Source organism: Chrysochloris asiatica, unplaced genomic scaffold (genome assembly GCF_000296735.1).
Source record: "Chrysochloris asiatica unplaced genomic scaffold, ChrAsi1.0 scaffold00350, whole genome shotgun sequence".
In the NCBI taxonomy this organism is placed as follows: Eukaryota; Metazoa; Chordata; class Mammalia; order Afrosoricida; family Chrysochloridae; genus Chrysochloris; species Chrysochloris asiatica.
This window is the reverse complement of record NW_006408868.1, coordinates 1203735-1227529: the sequence shown is the minus strand read 5'-3', so window position 1 is coordinate 1227529 and position 23795 is coordinate 1203735. Positions and strand designations below refer to the sequence as shown.

The following is a 23795-nucleotide window of genomic DNA, read 5'->3' as shown; positions in this document are numbered from 1 at the left end:
TGTGAGAGGAAAGCACAGAGATGTGGGGGCCCGGTGAAGGGTAGGCCCCCCTACAATGTATACTAGTGATACAAAGCTCCAAGATGCAAAAAAGAAAAAAACAAAACCAAAGTTTCAGTCAAGAGTATGACACAAGGAAATGTAGAATCACTCTGACACCTGACATCACCACTCCGCTCCTGTGATTTCTCTTTAGCATCTTATGGTCAGAACCCGGGCTCTGCATCCACTTTCCAGCTTCGGGGAAGCACATCTGCTCCTACCCAGCCTTCCTCTCTGAGACTGGAACAGCAGGAGAGTATTTTGTACCATGGCTTAATCTCCCTTTGGTCCTCCAGTGTGTGTCACATGCCAAGCTCTGCTAGCATAAATCATGCTGCCCATGAGCATTTTGTTCCCTTCCCATATCCCTCTGAGATAAAGTCCCCACCACTGGGGCTATCAGGCCAAGGGGTGGGAATGTTTCTCTGGCTCTTAAATCACAGGGTCAAATGGCTTTCCCAAGACCTCACACCAAGTTCTGCATCTCCAGGAGCCTGGGCGGGCGGCGTTCTTTCCTGTGTGGCCCGAGCCTCGGCTCCACTCGGGACGGCACACCCTCCCCTCTTCCGTGGGGGCCGGGCCGGCAGACACTCCCATGGGACCTGCTTCACTCACTCATCTCCGAGGATGCCTGGTTCAGAGGTGAAAGCTCTTTGAAAATGCTAAGACAGTGGGCAGATCAAAGGGACTGGTCTTCCACGAGTCCATAGGGACACAGACAGCCCACTGCGGCCCCATATGCAGTGTTTTGGGGCAGACTCATACCAAAAAAGCCACCACAGAGGAGCAGCAATGATTAACAAAAAAACAAAAAACTCCTCTTGGAGAGCTCAGGCTCTGGACTTGGTAGAGTCACAAGAAAGTAACCACCCTGTTCACATTGCCTGTGAGGGCTGGGGATCCTTATGAGCCAGAAGGCACCCTGTAGTACCCTAGAGGAGCTGGGAGTGGGCATCAAAGTAACCAGGGGTCCTAGCTAAGCCAAGAGCAGAGCTGAAATCAGGCCAGGTGCCTCTCACCATCTGCCAGGCCTGCAGGGGGCACCATGCCTTCCCTGGGTGTGAATCCTAATAGGATGAGGTGCCAGCATCTCTCTCCCAACCCCAGCTCAGCAAGGGGGCATAAGCAGGCAGCTAGACACATACACGATTACCTTGGTTGGAGAGGATGGGCTGAGGCAAGGAGGCAGAGGTGGGAGCCATGGTCGGGGGGGAGCTGCTGGGTTTGACACAGAGGGCAGCTGAGAGCCGGGAGTCCTCGCTGACCTGAGGAGGAGTGCTCGAGTCAGCTCCAGAGAGAAGAGTAAGTTCAGGAAGAACAGAATGCAACATGGCCAGGGTTATGAAGGGAGGAGTGCAAGGGCTCTCACAAGCATAGGTGGTGATGAAGATGACCAGCCCAATCATCCCAGCAGCTCCACGTGGCTTGCCCAAGGTTGTGCAGCCAGGGAGTGATGCAGCCAGGACTCAGTGGCCCCTAGGAGCCCATTCCCAGCTTCTCCCTTGGCTGGCTCTCAACCTACTCCCCACCACTGCCCACATAAACCCACCTTCTTATCTGAGTTGCTCAGTTTGGACTTGACCTCCTTGGCTTTCTGAATTGCTTTCAGCACTTCCACGGTGTCCAGTTCCTTCTCTGTGGTCACTGTATTGTCCAGACACACCTATAGAGAGCAAACCCAATGGCTATCAGCATGGGAGCTGGCAGCAAAGGATGGCAGGGGCTTTGGCAAGGTTTGGGTGTTGGGTTGGGACCAAGTCGTACGAGGATCCAGGAGTCTGAAGACAGGCTTACGTGCCCCCAGAAGCTCCTGGAGCAGTCCTGGTACCACACTGCCAGGTTCATCTTTAGGGCTCTAGGATGGGAAGGCAATAGGGCTCGGGTCCTGTGAGAAGGCTCAGGGATGACTGGGGCTAGGGGAAGGTACTGCCTTGAACTAAGCCTCCAATTACAAGCAGCACTCAGATCATCAAAGGGCAAGGGGAGGGCCTCTGGGCAGGAGAATCAGGGGGCCAAGGCCCAGGAGGCAGGGAGCAGTAGAGCAAAGGCAGGAAAAGGCAGTGGGGGAAGGAGGGAACCAAGGTCTAGAGAAGAGTGCTTCATATGGCCTGGGGGCCTTCCAAATTCTGGAGCTTGGAAGGAAAGGACACAGCAGATGAAGGCTGCCTGGTGACAATGTGGAGGAAGAGGACTCTGGGTTTGAAAAGATGGGTGGGGTAAGGGGATGAGATCCAAATGGACTCGCATGTGTCTCCTGGTCTGCAATTTGGGGAGAACAGACACTCCAAGGGCTGGTCAGAGGATGGAAGACAGCCTACATGAGGCTAAGGAGATGGGGTGAACCTGGTGAAGCACCTATTCAGATGGCCTGGTAGTAGGCGGCCAGATGCATCCAGCAGGCAGGAAACACCAGGCTGGCTGACATTGGCAAACATGGACACATTTCAGCTCAGGCTTCATCACCCATAAGTTACCCAGGAAACTGGGTTATTTCCAATACTTTCTGTCTCACCCTTGACTATAATAAACAATGCTTCTTTTTTAAAAAAGTTAAAGACAGTTCCTCCACAATCTTAGCCTGTGTCTGTTGGGCAGAGACCTCCCCGAGCCTAAAGCTCTGACAGAGCTCACAGAGGGTAACCTGCTGGGGAGCATCCTCAATAAGAGGGGGTGGGAGAAGCAAGGGTGCTTCTTCTGGTAGAGGCCCTGGATTTCCCAGAACTGAACAGGGATGCCCTTCTGATGCAGGAAAGGGGAGAACAATGGCCATCACTCTAGCTCTGATAACAGAAGCCAGCTAAAGACATACTCCCAGGACAAATACTGCATGATCCCACTTAAGAGGAAATCTCTAGAAGGCAAGCATGGGCTTGGTCCAGACACTGAAGTGTCTCTTGAAGGAAATGAAGTCTCTCTTGACGAATCTAGTCCAGAGTACCCAGAGTGGTGGCTTACCTCGGAGGCCCGCTCCCCGAACTGGGCGAGCACTTTGGTCCGGTAGTCAGGGATGATGCTCAGAGGGTTGTTCAGCAGGGACACATGCTCCAGACACGGGAGGCTGCCTATGCTCCTGACCTCCTCCATCTGCAAGGCACGAGCACCATTCCCCTTGGTCCCTCTTTCAATACTTCAACACCACAACACTTTTGATGGCCTCTTTTAAGGGAAATGAAGCTTAACTTTCTTCTTTAAAAGGATCATAGCAAGGCACAGAAAGCCCAGAAGCCCTGAGAGCCTCGTGGGATGTGAGTGACTCACCTGTTCGATTCTGTTGTCGCTGAGATCCAGGTTGACCAGAGAGTAGAGCTTGTGGAGGCCACTCAAGCTGTCCAGGAGGTTGCCTGCCAGGTTCAGGGTCTTGATGTTGCCTAGTTTGGTATGAACCCCTTCCAAGGATGACAGTTTGTTGTAGGACAGGTCCAGGTGGATGAGGTTGTACAGGTGCTACGGCAGTATTGAGAACAGGGTCAGAGGACTGAGATCAAGTCTCCAAAGAAATGGGAGGGATGCTAATGGTGGGATGGGCCTCTTAACCCTAAATAACCAATTTTGGACATCCGTTTCATTAACCTGGATGGGCATTTGGAAGGGAAGCCCTCTTCTCCCTCTGCAGAAGCAGCAAAGTCCATAGTTAGGGGAGAGCTATGAATATGAAGCTGTCCATTTCCATCGGAGATGAATTCTCTCCATCATGCCTGCTTTGCATTCACTCCACTAATTCTCTGAAGCTAGAGCAAACAGTCAAGGGACCCTAGAGGGAAAGCAGCACCTTCTGCACCTACAAACTCTTAGTGCACCCACCCAATTTCTAGGTATCTCTGAGAATAAACCCCTGGGGTATGACTAACTTCCCAAGGCTGAGCTCTCAGGTGAACAGGGCCTTGTGAGAAGCCCTCAGGCATCACTGGTCTCCAAGGATATTACCTGCAGATTGTCCACGACCAGCACGTCATTGTGGCTCAGATCCAGGAATTCAATCTTTGGAATCAGTTTCTTGTGAAAGAGAAAACCATGCAGGATGTTACTCTAGGACCTGTGATGTTACTGCTGACCCTGTGCGGTCCACAGGTGGGGGGCAGAGCCGCTCACTCTCCCCTCCTCACTACAGACTCCCAAGCTGGCTGGCTCAGTTGCTCACTGATGTGATGCCTCCTGCCAACCCAACTGACAGTACAGCTAAAGGACATGCAGGGGCTCCAGTAATCAGCACTAGTCAGATTTCACTGAACACTTGCTAGGAAAAATGGCAAAGTCCCAGATAGCAAAAGGCTTCCATCTTCTTCAACCTCATCACACCCACAGAGAAGCAGAGATGCAGGAATCACACCCCAAGCCCCATCTGGACATCACTCAAATACAAGCAAAGCGATCATCTATGGAATGATTTTTACACTTCTATTTAGGAGTACATTTCATCACCTACTTTATGTTTCTCTATCAAATGTACATGCATTTGAAATGCTTAATTTGGTTGCCTCACCAACTTCAAATAACATCATTTGAAATCAACTTTAAAAAGTATAGGCACAGAGCATTGGACCTCAGTTATCTGTTCTCGTTTCAGAAGAAGCCAAGTTAACTCCCAAACCTCAGAGTTTGGTCAGGTCAGAGATACCCCTGGCACTTGATGCCAGAAGAGCGTACCACAGACTCGTCGATCTTGGAGATGCTGTTGTGGCTTAGGTCCAGAGTGGTCAGTGTCTGCCATGTGGGAATGACAGCAGTCACAGGGCATTCCAGGGCTGTGCCTTCAGGTTCCCACTCATCAAATTCCGATGCTTCAGGAACAAGGACTTCCTGTGTAAGAACATCTGTTGAGCCCCACACTGAGGCCCTCACGCAACACTCGCTGGGAACACAATCATTGCAAAATTTAAGGAAGGACTTCAGCATATTTAGCATGTGGAAGGGTTGCATTAAAACGGGCCTTTGGTTTGTATGTCTTTAACCAATTGTGAAATAACGGAAAAGCTCAGCAACATAACAGCCACTTGGAATCTGTTCTGGCTCCGCTTCAGGAGCAAATGATTTTCAAACCTGTAAGGGCCTTTCGCTATGGAGTGATGCCTTTTTGAGCTTTAAATCATTGAGGCTGAAGGTCAGAATTCATGGTGTTTCCAAGCAACTGTGCTTTCCAAGCTGGCAATGCTAGCCCCCACTGCAAACAGCAGGCACTTTTAACTGTTACTTCACAGGGTTAGGAGTGTCTGGGTGGTACAAATGGTAAATGTTCTTGGCTGCTAGCTGACAGGAGGGAGGTTCAAGTCCACCCAGAGGTGTAGGAAAGCTAGGCAATTTACTTCCAAAAATATACCAGCCATTAAAAACCCTGTGGATCACAACATTAACTTGACAAATTAGCTAAGAGGCTTAGGAGACAGTGAGTTTATGTCAATAGGGGATGAACAACTCCAAAAAGGAGGATGAGGATGATCGCACAATTCCAAGAATGCAATCAATGTTACTGAATTGGAATCGCATATGTAGAAATGGCTGAATTGGTGTATCTGTTACTGTGTATATATTCAACAACAAAACAACAACAAAACAGTCCGGGGTCACCATGGGGTCACTGGGCAACAGTGTTGATTCCACAGCTACTGCTTCTGGTTTCACAGAGTGAAATCAATCAGATCCTAAGATACGGATCACAATGAAGAGCATTATGGGCGTGGAGGGAGAAGCCAGCCTCCTTGTTTCCACTTTCCTTGCCCACAAGCCTCTCCTTTCTCACTGGATCATGTCAGCTTCAGGGAGGGTCTCTATAAACAAGATACAAGCTCTCTTCTTTTAAACAGTAGCCTCAAGAGGAAGTTTTCACACAAACTAAATCTTGATTAGAAACTGCAAGTCCTAAAAGTTAAGTCACTATACATTTATATGTGGAAAATAATTTTTAACATTACTAAGAAGTTAAAAAAATAAAAGGAACTTCTTACACTTTCAATGCAAATTATTTCTGTTGTTCACATACAAACAATATTGTGCAGCCTCATCTGTTCTAACTCAAGTTCGCAGATGAGAAGATATAAGTGAGTGCTGAGTCAGTGAACATTTATTTACATCCGTCTACACAATAAATGTGCTGCTGTCACCTAGTGGTTAACATTAAAAACTACGATCATCAAAAACTAGCGCCATTTTAAAAATTAAATCCTTAAAATGTGTGGCTGACAAAAGTTGGTTTGGATAGAGACTAGTGCATCCCCAGGGCTATCAAGTGTGAGGTATCCTATATGAGCAAGTAGCTGCCCGGAGGGACAACTACAGATATAAAGCAACAGTGTCCATACCCATCCTGGGTGGAGGGGACTTTGACCGAGGGACCCTGATCCTCAGAAGCAGCCCTAAGCAAGAACAACTGGCACTCACCTTCATTGAGGTTGCTGAGAAGCGGACGCTCATAGTGGCTAAGGTGGGCTTTGACGCAACCAGCCCTCGGATGTGCTTAGCATCACAGTGACTTATCTGGAACAAGGAACAATTACGTCTCAGCAATGACATCCTTGCTCCATCAGAAATCCCGGGAAGCAGACATTCATTAACCCATACAACAACTAGTGGGCCAGTCCTTAGAAGGGGGAGACAACTCAAAACCTAGGTCTCTTTTTTTCATCCAGTTTGACAGATGACTCAATAGTCATCTGAAATGTCTAGTAAGAAAAACATCTGGTTTTCTCAGACTTATAATGAACCACTTTCTCTGCAAGGGCTGCTTGGGACTTGGCAGGTGGACAAAAAGTAGAGGCCATGAAGACCAGAGCTAGAGAGCAAGGGGCCACCTGATCACTGTTTCACTGAGTTCACCTGTCTTCTGGGGAGGACAAGCGACCCGGTCTAGGCCATAGCACCTCCCATAAGCCACCTGTTTTGTGATACACACCCACAGATTCAGACCCATGGAGCCTCCGCCTGGCTTTCATTGAACTCTCCAGCCCTTACTAGACCAGCCGTGGCCAATAAACACACAAGTGTCCATCTAAGGAAGTGGTTTTCGAGTTCTCTGAGACAAATCTAACATATTGCAGGAAGAATGACTCAGGGCTCTGAAGTCAGATTTAGCTGAATTCAAATCTCAATAATGAAGCTTTTCCTGCACTAACCACATGATCCTGGCCAGATGGCCTTACTGCTCTAAGCCCGTTTCCTTAACAGTAAAAAAGGAATAAAAGTGCCCACTTCACAGGGCTCTTGGGAAGATCCAGTCAAGGAACATACATTGGTCAAGGGATGCAGGAGTCAGTCAAAAAGTCATACTCAAAGAATAGACGCTTTCAGACATTTTATTATTATTATTCACTAAGGAATCTCCTTTCATTAAAAAAGTGGGAACAAAATTGCCATTACAATCAATGCTAGCAATAAGATTTTTTTGCTAAGGCTACCAGAAGGTAGAGAGCCCCAAAAGCCCTCTGTTGTTCTGTCTTGGGAAATTAAGACTTGGAGTTTTCCTGGCTTGATCCTTAGGATAACTTCCTAGGATTTCAACTCAAAATACAGCTCCTCGTCCCATGAAGGAGGCCCAGAAGGAGCTGAGCGCTCATGCTCTGTCCTGCGTCAACACCTCCTACTACCCAGGCCTAGGCATAAAGATACAGTGAAGACCAGCAGAGGTCCCTGGTCCTTTACTCCCAAATGGGCCTAACTACTTGTACAGGAGCTATCACACATTACCAACACAAACACACCAGTACTTCTGATGAAAGCTGGACACCAAAATGCAAAACAGTCCAAGTCACAAGAGAGTCACAAGCAGAATTCAGGCCCGCCTGCACTCCAACGGCCCGGGCCTTACCTCCACCTGGAGAAGAGATTTGAATATCGACAGATCGAAAGGCAGGAGCTGCTCCTGAATGTTGCTGGTCCCAAAAGGTCCTTCTGTGCCAGAAACCTACGACCACAAATATGGCTTGAATTAGGCCTACTGCTGCAAACACTCCCCCATCCCTGCCTCCAAGACATTGCTGCACTGATGTGCGGCCCAGAGGGCACACGTCCCCACTCTCTTCCAGTCAGCAAGGACAACTTGAAGGCCAGGTTCAAAGCAAAGACTGCCCCCTAATGCTCAGAGTCAGAAACACAAGTCCAAGAACACCAAAGGTGTCTTTCCTTTCTTAGAGGTCCACCCTGTCCCTACGGCCATCTCTCATTCCCTACACTGCCAGGCCCTCAGCAGGCTGCACGTCCACCCACTTGGGCTGTGGCTTTACCTTAAGGTATTTAAGGCGACAAGTGAAGTCCAGAATGTGCCCAAGGTCAGTCTTGGCGTCTCCACTGGCGCATGTGGGTTTCCCCTGCTGCAGCTGCTCAGTGACTGCATAGAGCTGCAATGGCCCAATGACGAAGACCTCGCCGGCCCCCAGAAGCTGCTCTCCTGCAAAGCCATCGTTCTCAAGTTGAGTATCTATCTGCCAACCCTCAACCAGCAATTAGCAAGCACCTATTACGTGCACTGCACCAGGTCAACAAAGTCATGGCCCTGAACACACAGGACCAGCTGCCTTCCAGAGCTCACACGGGGATGGGGCAGATCCTACACGTGTTATGTGCTCATATGGGAAAGTGTGGCTGGGGGGTCCCAGGAGATGAGAGTGCGTCAAGGTCTGAGAACACTGAGCTGCAACATGGCTGAGGAGCAGCTTCTGTTTTATGGCAGATCTACGTGGCGGCAACAGATGCTGTGAGGTTAGGGGCAGTCCCAATACATATGCCAGCAGAGTGCAGGTGGCTGTGGGCAGGCGTGGTTCTACCATTCAGTCCTAGGGCTGCTTCTTCCAACCACATGCTCTCAAGCAGCTACTGAGCACCATACTCAGTATCCACATCTGTGCCTATGACTCCTGGGAGAAGACAGCAAAATACAGGGCACAAGGCTGGACCACAAGGGACTAACTAACACCTGAGCGACTACGATTTTTGGAACCACAGTCAGAGTCGGCTTCTATTTGCTACCTAAAGGGCAGCACACTATTCACCTTCCTGAACTCCCCCACTGGGTTTTGGAATGGATCTAGGTGAAGGACTATAATTCCTTACCAGGATTCCTATAGGGCAGGGAGGCTTGCCCATGAACCAGGATCTGGGGAGCACCAGGGAGGCTTGGCAAACCGTAATAGATGGAGTGATGTGCTGCAACCTGGGCCTCTGACCATCTAGTAGGACTGGGCAAGTTGTACCCAGTGATCTACGGGCTTCTGACCACGTACCTTTGTCAAAGAGCTCCTCAGCCAGCGCTGCAGTGATGCCATTTACCTCCTGCAGAGAACAAAGCCTGCGATTAGAAAGTCCACCTGCCAAGGTCTGTGGGATCTATGCTTGGCCTGCTATTTACTCCCTAGAGTACACCTACGATGAACTCAGACCAAGTCCAAGTGAGCAGACATTGGCTGAGAGCATGTACGCTCAGGAGGCAGGCAGAGCTTGGCCAAGCCAAGGGCTAGTTGGGAATCCAGGAGTCCCCAAAACTGGCCCTGAGAGTGGGAGTCACAGGGAGGACATCCTGTTTCTCTCGGTGGGATGAAGGACCTCCTAAGAGTGGTCATTTTCACTTTCAGTAAACTTCCAAATCTGTCTCGGGTAAGCAAAACTTGCTCTTATCCTGTGCTTGTTCCAGTTCTGCAACAGTAAGGCTCAATACTGGGGTTACAAGATAGAGGTGGAAAACGAGGCTATCCTTTTAAAATGGCATGATGTACGAGGCATGCCAAGGACAAACCTAACAGCTTGTGTGCAGGGCTGTTACTTCGTGCAGGGTTGGTCTGTACACTGGGTATGCCCCAGCACATTCAATTCCCTCTCCACACCCACACAAAGAACTGCACTTCACAGATGAACAAACCGAGGTGAAGAGATGCTATAAGTTTCCAATGTCACATGACTAGAAAATAGCAAGGAGTCCCTGGATGCTATGAATGGGTAAATAGACTTGGCTGCTAACTAAAAAGTCAGAGGTTCAAGTCTACCCAGGGGCACCTTAAAGAAAGGCACGACAATCTATTCCCAAAAAACTAGCCACTGAAAACCCTATGGAGTCTCTTGTGGTTCAACTTTCAGCCAAATGACAGGGAGGCCCCAGAAGGTAAACAGTAACACCAGGAAGGTTTGCACTTCTTAGAACAATCAGTCATATGAGATCAAGAGGGCAGTAGCACTGGCTCAGGGATAAAGCTCAGAAGGCAGGAAGGTCATGTGCCCTGGAGTCGGTTCCAGCTCACAGTGACCCTGTACAGGTTTCCGAGGTTGTAAATCTTTACAGACGCAAAAAGCCTCATCTTTCTCCCGCGGAACAGCTGGTAGTTTCTAGCTGCTGACTTTGCGGTTCGCAGCCCGATTTGTAACCACTATGCAGGAAGGTTAGGAAAGAAGTATGGAAAAGGGAAAAACAAGTAAGAGGAACGTTGTTATATTGTGGGGATTGAAATCAATGACACAAATAAAAATGTGTATGGGTTGTTGGATGGAAAACCAATTTGCTCGATAACTCTCACATCACAAAGGAAAAAAAAAAAAAGAAACCCCTGTGAAGCAGGTAGGGTTCTACTCTGACACAAGTCATGAATCAGAGTTGACTCAAAGGCAAAAGGATTGGAAATAGTAAAGCTGCTCTCTCAACCACTTGGCCCTAAGGCCTTTCTCTTTGTACATAACCAACGGCCTCATCACTGCTGTGATGTAATCGTGGGGCTGCAGGGCCCCCAAGGTGGCAGTGAACAGGCCTTCCTTCGTAAACAAGTCCAGATGGAGGCTGCACAATTGCCCTCAAAACTCACAGGGACATCAGTGCATGCAACTCACATGTCAATTGGGTTCAAAAGGTACTAATCAATTACAAGAGACAGAGTGTTCTTTTCCTGTTTTTCTCTTTGGTTGTTTGTTCTCTTTTTTATAACCTTTTATATATAATAAATATTTCAATGGTTTCTATCCCAAAAAGGCATACAGTCTGCAAAAAGCCTTTTATTTTTTTTGGCGGTGATTTTCTGGACCTTGGCTGGCTTTTCAAGCTTATGTTGTTGTATCTGTGATTCTTTCGTGATCCTGAGGCCTCTGCCCCACTCTAAGATTATAAAAATATTCTCCTAATTTTCTTGTAAGGAGCTTTCTTGTGGTACTTTATGGTATCTTTTTAAAAATATGTTTATTTCTTTAATTGGCTTGAGATTCTATTTATATGATTGCATGAGGGCTTCAAAAAGTTAGTGGAAAAATGGAATTAAAAGGTAAAGAAAAAAAAGATACATGAGCTTTTTGAAAACCCCTTATATATGGCATGAGAATAGCTCTGTTGTCCTCACCCTAAATGAAAAGAAAGCCAAAGGAAACAAAATGAGCAGATACCCTTTCTTTAAAGAGCTCAGTGTGGCAGAGATGTGAGCTAAATGTTAAACGGTGGTCTGAGAGAGAAGGCAGGCTCTAGCAGGAAAGGGATTCTGTGATCAGGCACAGGAGGCTAGGAGGTTATCGGTTCATTCTGAAGTTGAACTTCAGTCTCTTGCAACAACTTGAACTTATTTATATTTTCCTTGGCAGCTGTGAAGAACTAAAGTTTAGGTAGAACTTGGAATGACCCACAAAGGCTGGCTTCTCTGGGTCATGAGATTGAAGCCCTGTCCATAAACTTGCCCTTCCCAGTCCTCCTAGTAGTCAAAACTGCCTGTAAGATAAGATTCCTGAGCACTATGGGGTTGCAGCTCCCAGGCCCCCAGGCCCGAGCCCTGAGTGGCTCCAATACTGACGAAAGCATAGGACACCCCTGCCCAGTGATCAGTACCTAACAATCCTCAGCTTCAAGGTTGCATTCTGTTAGGAAACTGGTGTCAGCGTGGAGAAAACTCACCCTAGACAGCAGCCCCTCTAAGCAGAGTCAGAATACCCCCAAAATACACAGACAGTTAAGAGATACGAAGACCAAGGACTCAAGCTAGGCAAAAATCATGTTTTCACTTTTGAGGATTCTAAACAGCAAACTGTGTAACAATTTCTTATCCATGGCTCTTGGGGCACAAGAAACCAATTGCATATTGCTGCAACACTTAACAGCTGCAACAGGTAACTACTCTTTCCCAGGTGAAATCTTTAACTTGAGCAACTCAAGTCAGCTGGAAACAATGAAAGGCTTCAGCCCCCAAACCAGAGAGATTTTGTGAGCTTCCTCAGAGAGGGGTCTGGTTAAACTATGGGCTTATAAGTAAATGTGTACAGAGTCTGTACCCCCACCCCATTCCGGAGCAGATCCCTGTAGAGGGAGACACCCTTATAAGTAAATGTGTACAGAGTCTGTACCCCCACCCCATTCCGGAGCAGATCCCTGTAGAGGGAGATCTCCCAGGAGATCACCTGTAGAGGGAGTGACTCCCCACATACCCCACCCCATCCTACTCACGCAGAGGGACTTGAATCCCTACAGAAACCAAGGCTGGGGTCTCTGTGCTTCAGGGTGTCACAAGTGTCTTAAATTACGGTGCATTTTTAAAAAACACATTTTATCCCCTCTGTGTACAGGGTAGATAGAGATGGGCAACTTAGACATTGGCTACCTAAAATGAGGGGGCGTTAATGGCACGAAGTGACTCGCTTACAAGTTTTCAAGAGAGCGTTTAGTTTAAGAGCGTGCGGTGGGGGGAAGGTAGAGCTCCTACTGAACAGTTGTTGTTTTTTTTGTCTAGATGGGTCTGGTGCAAAGAGATGGGGATAAGATTCTTATGATCCAATAGTGAGTACATTATCATGACTAATTGTGACTGTCACACTTGTAAAGGTATAAGTTTTGTAACAAAAACAGGGGAGTAGTTAATCTTACAGTCCAGAAACAGAGGACCCTAGGACCATCAAGGGAGAAGAGCACGAGTGGAATATGGGACCCTATCCAGAGAAGCAGTGACACCAGAGATAGAGACAGAGATGAGGACATGGAGAGAGGGAGAGCAGTTGAGGACTCTAGATTCATGGAAAGAGAGGGACTGAGTGCTGGCGGCCAGGTGGCAGGCTTGCTGAATATGCTCTTTGGTTGTTTAAATTATTATATATTCCTGAGTGTTTTTGTGTACATTCCCCACCCCCCCAAAAAGAAACAAAAACAGAGAGAACAGAAGCAATACTGTTGAATGATGATGCGTGGAGGAGATTGCAATCATTGCAATGAAACAATAGTGTAAAACCCATGTTCTCCCATGTAAACTATCACTCAATTCACAATAAAAACTTTAAAAACAAAATACACTTTACATCTCAATTAAAAATCCTCCCCACCAAAAGAAATGATTAGTTATATTTAAAAACTATAACTCTCCTTCAAATGTATTATAAACCAAATGGTCAGCCTTCCTCCAATACACACATACCAGCATCATGTGTTTGTGTGCAGCCATGGGCAGGGGGCATCAGTTTGAGTTTGTACAAACACACCATGGATTGATTGGACTGTAGCTCACAACTTCCACTCTGACTGAGCTCTGAGTTTGGACAGTCCCACAATCAAGTGTGTCCCACAGCACAGATGCCTAATTAAGAACCTGACGCCAGTTCCTGAAGCTTCTACTTTTTTGGTGGGGCATTAACAAGGAACTCAATTATCTGTCACTGCAGCCTTTACCAAGTAGCTAAGTGCTGGGATCCTTGTCTAATTTTTATTTCATGTCTATGCTGAGGCATTCAAGTATGACTCTGGAATATCTTATATGTGGTTCAACTTGAAGCAAAAATTCCCCACTGAGGGATCCAAGACTGCAAATTGGAACAACAAACAACAAAAATCCTATTATCATTTACAGCCTCAGTACTTACTAACCAATGCAAATTAAGGATGTTAAGTCTGATGTAAGGTGGCAATTGGTCAATCACAGCTCCTGATTTCAAATTTCAAAAAGCTTTTTTGTTCTGGCCAATTGGCTTCAATAAGAAAATGATATAAATACCAACAAGCGAGCCAAGTGTCTTTTTTTTTTTTTTAACCAGGACAAGCACAGTATTTAGCTGGCCCCTCATGAGCCCCATCACCTTTCTATTGCTCTTCTGAGCCATGGTCTCCTGCAATCATCACAAGGGCCCCTGAACATTACTCTTGTTCAAAGGAGATGAACTAGGGCACAGAGAAGTTAAATGATTAAGCTGGAATTAACTGTCAGGAAGCAGAAGGCTAGAAGATAAAACTTGGCTTTACATGTTATATGTCCTGCCCCAAAAAGGTCTGCTGGGGTTCTGGGATGGGATCTGCTACTGTGGGTCCAGTAGGATCAGGGCACAGCTGTCCAAGTAGACACAGCACAGCAACAGGCCCCGTGCTGCAGGATGCCCTCTCATGTCACATGACATACTCAGTGTGTAACCACATTAGAAACCACTGTCAAAGAATGTAGTTGGATCCCACCTCACACCACACACAAAAATCAACTCGAAATGGATCTAAGACTTACCTGTAAGAGACTAAAACTACAAAACTTTTAGGAGAAGATTCAGGTACAAATCTTTGTGCTCTTGGATTAGGCAATGGTTTCTCAGACATGAAAACTTTAAAATTTTAAGGAACCAAAGGGAAAAAAAAAAAAATCGATAATTTGAACTTCACCAAATTTTGCTTCAAAGAACACTATCAAAGTGTGAAAAGACAACCCACAGGGTGGGAGGAAGTAATTGCAAATCAAATCTCTGCTAAAAGAATAAAATCCAGAAAATGTAAAGCACTAAAATTAAAAACCAAAATTTTAAAAATCAGATGAAAAACATGAAGTGGTTATTTCTCCAAAAATATAGACAAATGACCAATGAAGCACATGAAAAACTGTTCAACATCATTGGTCAATAGGGAAATGCACATCAAAACCACAATGAGGTATCATTTCACTCCCACTAGGATGACTATGCACTCCTGGTATGGCGCTGTAAGTTCAACACTGGACTGTGAACCATAAAGTCAGCAGTTCAAACCCACCAGCTGCCTCTTGGAAACCCTATACAGGGTCACTAGGAGTCGGAAACAACTGGGCAGCACTTAACAACAACCAGCAAGGATGTCTACAATCAAACAGATAGATAATAACAAATGTTGACGAAAATGGAGAGAAAAGTGAATTCTCACGTTGCTGGTAGAAATGCAAAATGATGCAGCAGCTTTGGAAAACTGATGATAGTTCCTTAAAAGGTTAAACACAGAGTTACATTGTTGTTTTTAAGTGCAGTGGAGTTGGTTCTGACATGATCATAATGATCCCATATAGGCTTTCCAAGGAGTAACTGGTGGGTTTGAACCACCGAGCTTGCAGTTAGCAATGCAGTGCTTTATTTTTTACAGTACCACAAGGTCTCCGGAGTTATTATATAACCCAGCAATTCCACTACTAGGTATACACTCAAGAGAAATGAAAGAAATTCCACACAAAACACTTTTACACTAATGTTCACAGCATTAGTGTAAAATATATATTATTGTAGCCCAAAAGTGAAACAAACTAAATGACCAACAACTGATGTTTAGATAAACAAACTGTGGTATGTACATACAATGGGAGATCATTCAGCCATAAAAAGGACTGGAGTACTAATCATGGATGGATCTTAAAAACATACTACATGAAAGAAATCAATCACAAAAGGTCATATATTGTATGATTCCATTAATAAAAATGTTCGCAATAGGCAAAGCCTATTATCAAGAAGCACACAGAAACGTAGATTAGTGGTTGCCGGGGTAGATAATGATTGTTAACGAAAATGAGTTTCTTTTTAGGGTGATGAAAATGTTCTGGAGTGGATAGCTGGGGAAGCTTTCATAGCTTTGTGAATAGGTGAAAAACCTCTGAATTACATACTCTGAGAGGGAAATTTTACAGCATGTGAGTTATAGCTCAAGAAAAATTAACAGTTAGCCACAGAGACAATGATGTGGAGAGATGGAGTGGCTAGGGACTCTAGACCCAGAGACAGAGAGGGGCTGTGTGCTGATGACTGGGGGGCAGGCTTGCATGGTATACCCTTTGGTTGGTTGATGATGCATGGAGGGGATTGTAACCATGGCAGTAAAATGATATGATAGGATGAATGTAAAGCTAATGTTCTCCCATGTAAACTATCACATAATTCACAATAAAACATTAAAAAAAAAAATTTTAACAGTTAAAAAAATAATTCCACACCACAAGCAAACCAGGCTCCCTGAATTAACCTCATCCAATGCCAGCCCCACAAGAGGTAGAGTACATGTAGAACCATTTCGGAAAGAACACCGATGGGGCAAAGGTTAACAGAAACATCTAAAGCTCCCAGCCTGTAGAAAAGGCTGACAAATCTTCTGTTGTTGTTAAGAGCCACTGAGTTGATTCCGACTCATAACGACTGTGTATAGAGTTTCCAAAGAGCAACTGGTGGGTTTGAATTGCTGACCTTGCAGCCAGCAGTCGAGTGCTTATTGATAATGCAGAACCACACCAGGACTCAACAACTATTTTATTTATCTATTCATTCAAGTCAATTTCAATATCTAATTCAGTGGTTCTCAACAGTGCAATTTTGCCTCTCAGGGAGATATCAGACAATCTCTGAGGTCATAATTTTGGTTTTCTGACTGGGTTGGGGGTACTACTGCCCTAGTGGGTAGAAGCCAGAGATGCTGCTAAACATTCTTTAATGCACAGGATGTTGTTGTCAAGTCAGTTCCAATCCATAGTGACCCTGTATACGGTTTTCAAGGAGCAGCTGGTGAACTTGAACTGCCAACCTTGCGGTTCACACTGACTTTGCAGTCCAGTGCATTAACTCTCATTGCCACACCAGGATATATGCACAGCATAGAACCCCACAAGGAATTACCCAGCCTATAATGTGAATAGTGCTGAAGTTGAGAAATCCTGACTTAATTTAATGATGGACTGGTCACTTTTTAAAATTTTTGCATTTTTCATAATTCATATGCCTACTTAAAACAGTAACCTCAAATATATCCAAACTGTTCTAAGCAGTAGATTAAATGTAAACCAAACCCACTACCATCAAGTCTACTTCACTTCCATAGATTATAAATCTTTATGGGAGCAGACAGTCTCATAGTTCTCTGTGGAGCAGCTGGTGGGTTTGAACCACTTATCTTGTGGTTGCTGTTATGTGACATGGAGTCGATTCTGACTCATAGCGACCCTGTGCAGGGTTTCCAAGGCCGTAAATCTTTATGGGAGCAGAAAGCCTCATTTTTCTCCCGTGGAACAGCTGGTAGTTTCAAACTGCTGACCTTGCGGTTCACAGTCCGATTTGTAACCACTACACTACCAGAGCTCCTTATGGTTAGCAGGCCAATAATCATCCCTGGGCCCACTGCAGTCAAACCTCTCTTAGAAAAACAGTTCAGGTCTTTCCATGCTCACAGCTGGGCAAACCTGAGGCAGCCACGGAGACTTTCTCTCCTCAAAGAGCCAGTTCCTAAGTAATGAATTACACTTTCAAAGGGACACTTACCAAGTTTCATCTTAATCTGCGAATCAAACCTTTCTTAAAATTCAGTATTCCTTAAAACATTAACCAGTAAAGGAGTTCTGGTGTGGCCCTCCAGATTAATGAGCTGGACTGCAAAGTTGGTTTGAACCACAAGGTCAATTTGAACAAGGTTGGCAGTTAAAGCTCATCAGCGCTCCTCGGAAACACTGTACAGGGTCACAAGGAGTTGAAACCAACTCAATGGCACTTAACAATGACAACAAGGGACATCTGAAAGATCTGAGTAAGGAATGTAAACTTTTTTTTCTCATTTAAGGAAAGAAAATATTTTACAGATGTTTAAAATAAAGCTATTGCTGTCTGCCACTACTTTTCCTGGTTCTAGTAATGCTCTAAGAAAGGGTTAGATGTGTATTTTAAACACAAAGACCTTAACTCACAGGTCCTTTCCTAAAGTTGAGCCTCGGAAGGGAGTGGAATTCTCTCCTATAGTTATCGCATAAAGAGAAGACAACTAATTGTCAATTATCTGAAAATCCTTCATCCAGAAATAACTTTTCCCACCCCTTTGGTATAGGAGGCCTGGTGGCACAGCAGTTAAACACTTGGCTAATAACAAGCTAGTAACTGGAAGTTTGGTAGTTTGAACCTACCAGGTGTTTCAGGGGCAAAAGATGTGGCAGTCTGCTTCTGTAAAGATTGTTGTTAAGTACCATCGAGTCAGTTCCAATCCATAGCGACCTACATAGGGTTTCCAAGGAGGGGCTGGTGAATTTGAACGGGTGACCTTGTGGTTCAGTGTATTACAGCCTGAGAAACCATATGGGGCAGTCCTATTTTGTCCTATAGGATCAATATGAGTTGGAATCGACTTAATGGCAGGTTAGATAACTTTGGTGTGGAACATTCTATAATTTTATGAGGCAAGCATATTCATATAAACATTTTTTAGAATAGGACCATATTCGACATGTGGTTTTATGATTCGTCTTTTCCATATAGTAATGCATGGATTTCCCCACAGCTACACTGGCATTCTCCTGACAGCATGATATGCAATTGAAGGATAATGCGCTGGACTGCAATGTCAGTTTGAACCGCAAGGTCAGGGGTTCAAACCCACCAACCGCTCCTTAGAAACCCTACACAGGGTTGCTATGAGTCAGAACAAGAAAACCCTTCTTAAAAAAAAACAACAAAACTTCCTCCTATTGGACATCTGGATTGCCTTCAGCATATTACTACTGGAAACAATTCTGGGATGACTATTTTTGTACCTCTTTCCTTTTGGCAGTTGTCTGATTTTATTTCATTTCATTTCACACTTGACAAATTGCCATTGATGTTTCCTGACAAAATCACTTTGCTATCAGTTACCTATGAAAGTTGTCTCTCTACCTAGAAGGCAGTGCAGAGTCACTCTATGAAACTCACTCCCCTTGGAGGAAAGGCTCTGGCCTCAGTACTCAGGCAGTGGGAAGTCTGACTACATGCCCCTAGATGGCAATATTCTGCCACCAAGACTGATCCCATCCCTTAAGTCTCAGGTTGCAAACCAACAACTCAATAGCAATCTTCGATGTCGGGTGTAAGCTCTGTTTCTAACTCATCCGGAATCTAGCTCTGTCCATTTGTAGAGAAACCTAGTTGTCACAGATGGAACTGTGTTCCCTCAAAGTATGTGTCAACTTGGCTGGGTCATGATTCTCAGTTCTGTGGCAGTTATGTAATGACACAATGTGGCAGTTGTGTGATAACTCCCAGAGATGTGACCTACATGCGATAAACAGAGGTTTAAGGGTGGGCTGCAATACCCTTAATCCCATCACAACTCTGATTCAGTGTAGGGGAGTTTCCCAGGTATGTGGCCCAACATCTTTTACCTTACAAGAGATAAAAGGAGACAAAATGAGTAGCGAAATGGGGACCTACTGCTACCCAGAAAGAGCTGGGTAGAGTGCATCCTTTGGACCTGGGGTCCCTTTACTGTGAAGCTCCTACATTTAGGGGACGAATGATGCAGGGAGAGCTCCAAGGAATGTGGGGCCTACAGATGTTTCAAGGAAACAAGTAGCTTTCCTTAGAACCAACAGAGTGAGAAACAAGCCTTCCTCCCCTAGAGTCAGCACTCTGAACGTGGCCTTCTAGCCTCTTAAGTGGTGAGAGAATAAATTTTGGTTTGTTAAAGTCATCAACCTGGGGTATTTGTTATAGCACCACTGGTTTAAATACCTACAAACCGTTTTTTGCTAAACAAATGTTTTGCTTTGTGATGAAGGAAAACCTCTGTGTGGCCATATTGAAGGCAAACGTATGGAGGAACATCCTGTCCCCAACCTGAGTGATGCTCCTCCATCTTGAAACATCAGGGTCAAACTCCAGCCTACTTCTCCTCAAAGCTGAGGTCTACATTGGTTTGCTAGCTTGTATTTTGGAGGGTGAGGGGGTGGGTTTGCAGATAAAGGAGAAAACTCCACAGCAGAACTTACATAGAAGTGAAAATGCAAGAAATGGGCCAGCACTCTGGGGGCCACACTGGGGAAGGTGGCCAGGAGTGTCTGGAGGTAGACCTCCAGATCCTTCTCCCTCTTCTCCACCAAGCTTCTTGAGTTTTTCCCAATGATCTTTTTGGGTGGTAGCAGATTTTTATCAATCTTCCTCTCTGCAACAAGCTGTAAGAAAACATAAGACCGTCAACCACAGGCCAAGAGGCTCTGGGTCTGTGCAAGACTTTGGCACACAGTCTTGCACAACTTCCACAGTCCTTCTCAGCAGCACGACTGGGCCCAGTGATCAAACTGAGCATCTGGAATTTGGTTCCTTCAAAATTCAATTAGCATTAGACATACCAACAAAATTCCAGATGAAGGGCTCCATCTAGAAATTCTGGAGACATCTTGAAAAGTTAACACCTCAGAGTCCCTAAAATCACCATCTTCCAAACTACCAAGGAAAACCAGTGAGGGTGGTAGCTTGTCTTTAAGACTCATGCTATAAAGGACCCAGAGAAAGGCAGCTCTCCCCAAAATCAAAATCACAGCCAGATATTAAAGTGCAGGCTCAGGAACAGCTCTAGTTAGATGGGACAAGTTCAAACCTGTCTCTTCCCTGGGGAACTGCCCTGGCATCTCACACCCAAGTAGGATTGGCAATCTGAAAAATGAAGTTCAAACATGCTTCCCATACACTGAGATCTCCTCAGATCCACCAGCTCTTTTGCCAATAAATTGGTTTATTAAAGAAATAAACTACAGGCACAGAGCCTGTTTTATCCCAAAACTACTGTGTGGCACAATGGAAACTTGGCCCAAAAGGCCCCAAGTCCTAGAGATACAGGCCCCTGGCTCCTAAGGGTTACCTTTTCGTGCAGGTCATGGAAATTGCTATAACGGTGCTTGACTGTCCACTCGTGGTTGCCATCAGTGACCTGGATGATATAAACCTAAAATGGAAAACCAACAGCCCTTGTAACAGGGAGCCAACCAGCTGCAAGGACCTTTCCCTCCCCTCTGCACCTGAACCTTGCTGAGCAGCAATGTCTCCTCTCAGACTCCCCCTACAGAGCCCTAGCCCTGGCGTTGGCAGGCACATGGACAAGCCTGTGGCTCTGTCCATCAGTGAGGAATGGTAAAGGTGACTCCATCTTGGCCAGCTACCTTTCACCTCTTGTCTCTAGGTAACTCAAAGCTCAATCCAAGTTGAGTTTCAGGCAAGACCGCCCCTTCTAAAGGAGGAAGAGCATGGCCAGGTCTGGCAGAGCTAGCTTTTCTGCTGCACTTACTTCCAGGGACCCTAACTATATTCTGTAAGCAATTTTCCCCCCCAACTTTTTAAACTGGTTCATGGCTGTGGTTTATGTTGCTGACTCAGGAGTCTGGGCAATAAGAAGCTGATATGGGGAGGTAGTGATGGGGCCTGAAGCTCTAACAGTGGTAGAAGTGACTTAGTGATTAAGGACATGAGCTTTGGAGTCAAGGAAGACGGGGGGCTCCAAATCTGGTTCTGCCATTTCCTAGCGGTTGGGAGGTAAGCAAGAGACTTAACCTCTCGGAGCCTCAGTTTTCCTCATTTAAAATTTGTTAGGTGTAAGGATCAAATGGTTTCCCTGGGCTAGCCACAAGGCTGGGGGTATTCATCTACCCAGAGGTGTCTCAGAAGAATGGATCTGCTGAAAAATCACTCACTGAAAACCCTGTGAAGCCCAGTTCTAATGACATGGGGCGGCCAGGAGTCAGAATCAGCTGGATGGCAACTAGTCAAAGGATCAAACAGGGTGCTGCATGTGAGTGCCTTGTGCAGGGTCTGACATGTAGCAGGGGTTCAGGCACACAAAAACAGGTTAATAATATCCAGCTCAGCACACCCAGTGACAGGTGAGGTAGGGTCAGCCTGCATCACTACTTTCCTCCACACTCATCCAGAGGAACCACTCAATGTCACCAGAACATAGGCTGATGGGCCCAAGAGATTTTGGAGCTGACCCTCCAGGCTGTCAACCATCAGCTCAGAGACCTTACCCATCACACCTCACCTGGAGCAGGCCTCCAGGTCCTAGTTTCCACCCCTCTCTGCAGCAGGGAAGGGGGAGGAGAAATAACAGCTCAGCTGAAGCCTCCAGCAGGGAGGAGCAGCCATTTCTCCAGGGCTGGAGCCTGTTGCTCAAGGATCCGCCCCCAGCCCCTCTTCCCTTTGCCTGCCTTCAAGAAAGCTGAAAGAGCCCAAAGAATGCCCCCCAGGAGGGGGTTAGGATTGGGCAAGGCAAAGATGAGAAGGCAGGGTCCAGTGCCCCCACCCACTCCTCACCCTCTGGGAACAAAGGACAGGAGGCTGAGAGGTGCTTAGTGCGTACCCACCCCAAGACCAGACCCAGTCAACCTACCAGGCCTACATACCCAAGGAATTACATCTCTGTCTGGAACCCCCCATTTTTCGTCCTCCACCTCACCCATAGCCTTGAATTGTGTGTGTGTGTTCACGCGCCCAAGCCCGCCCTAAGATGCCTGGCTCACTACCTTCCTCTCACAGCAGCTCAAAGGGTCCTTTGCTTCATCACTGAGTCTCAATTCCCATTTCAGGACCCAACCCTCCCCCATTCTCATCTCCGCTCAACCGCAGGGCTTCGAACACCCAGATTCCTCTTTACATCTCATCACAGATCTCAACCCCCATCCTAGACTCCACAGCTCAAGGACCCGCCCCCCTTCTTTAAGACCTGCAGTGATCAGACCCCTTCGGCAGATTACCCTAACCAGACACTCCCCGGCCCAGTTCCTTTCCTGCCGGAATCCCTATCACCGCAGTCGAGGCTGGTGCTCCCCTTCAGCTCTGAAAGCTCTAGGAGGGCCTCCGCCCTATTCTGGGGCCCCTCCCCAGGATTCCCCAAACCCGAGCCTCATTTTCCAATCGTGTATCCCTTTTCCAAACCTCCCGGGGTATCGCCCCACTACCCCCCTTCCGGATGAGTGGGGTCCAAACCCCCTTCCCCAGACTGCCCGATCCCGAACCCCCTCCACGCAATTGCAGATCCTTCTATCCTTTCCTTCCTGCCCTGTGGGGCCCGGCTCTTCTCCTCAGTGCCCCCGACTCCGGGTTCTAGACATCACCCCCCGTTCGGGTGCCCCGGCCCCCAGCACCGTGTAAGTGTCCACGAGCTCGGAGCCCACGACGCGCGCTTGCTTGACCGGCTCGGCCTCCCGCTCGGGCCCGAAGCTGCGCGTTGCCGCCATGTTTCAGGTTCCACAGCCGCCGCCGCCCGGTGCAGACTGGCAGCAGCAGCAGGGGGCGGGGTCAGCGCCCCACCGCCCCCCGGCGCCCACCGCCCCCCGCCCGGGCCGAACGCAGCGCCGCCATCTTGGCCCCACCGCCTTCTGTCTCTTCGCCCCGCCCCGGTCCGGCTCCGCCCTGCTCTGCTCCTCCCGCAGCCTCAAACTGTGCGCGTGCGCACATTGCTCAGGCAGTTCGATTGCGTAATCTGTACCCGGGTGGCACCGCCCATCCAGATCTGCGCTCTTCCTAAGGCTATGAGGGAAACTGAGGCCGGGGCCGAGGGTACGTCTGAGCGCCGTCCCTCAGCCCAGGGCGAAGGAGGACACAAGGTTCCGTGACTTCCATGCTAATCGTATCAAGTCACTGCGCCTCCTAGCTTCAGTTTCCCCTTCTGGGAAGGCAATAATCGCATCTCTTCTGGTTATTGGGCTCATTGCTTGAGAGAATTAGAGCAAGCGCCGGTTCAGGCTAGACACTAGCATGTTGTTGTTAAGTGTCGTGGAGTCGGTTCCGATTCATAGCGACTCTGTACAGGGTTTCCGAGGCTGTAAATCTTTACGGGAGCAGAA

General features: G+C 46.9%; 1 protein-coding gene across 2 annotated transcripts in view; it reads right to left on the bottom strand.

The window, feature by feature from the left end:
• Nucleotides 1–23322, bottom strand: part of NISCH (nischarin) — a 34992-nt gene extending 11670 nt beyond the window's left edge. Inside the window, exons 1-14 of one of the 2 annotated variants that reach the window (XM_006876026.1) lie at nucleotides 23094–23322; nucleotides 20819–20902; nucleotides 19950–20132; nucleotides 9249–9297; nucleotides 8253–8416; nucleotides 7838–7933; nucleotides 6415–6510; nucleotides 4687–4839; nucleotides 3967–4035; nucleotides 3301–3486; nucleotides 2998–3126; nucleotides 1592–1705; nucleotides 1196–1307; nucleotides 654–673 (exon numbers count right to left, since the gene is read on the bottom strand). In XM_006876026.1, the coding sequence (XP_006876088.1) occupies nucleotides 654–673; nucleotides 1196–1307; nucleotides 1592–1705; nucleotides 2998–3126; nucleotides 3301–3486; nucleotides 3967–4035; nucleotides 4687–4839; nucleotides 6415–6510; nucleotides 7838–7933; nucleotides 8253–8416; nucleotides 9249–9297; nucleotides 19950–20132; nucleotides 20819–20902; nucleotides 23094–23186 (1548 nt within the window). In that variant the 5' untranslated portion in view covers nucleotides 23187–23322. Of the gene's footprint in view, nucleotides 1–653; nucleotides 674–1195; nucleotides 1308–1591; nucleotides 1706–2997; nucleotides 3127–3300; nucleotides 3487–3966; nucleotides 4036–4686; nucleotides 4840–6414; nucleotides 6511–7837; nucleotides 7934–8252; nucleotides 8417–9248; nucleotides 9298–19949; nucleotides 20133–20818; nucleotides 20903–23093 lie in introns of those variants that run through there. The other variant, XM_006876025.1, reaches the window with a different exon arrangement.
• Nucleotides 23323–23795: the final 473 nt, after the last annotated feature.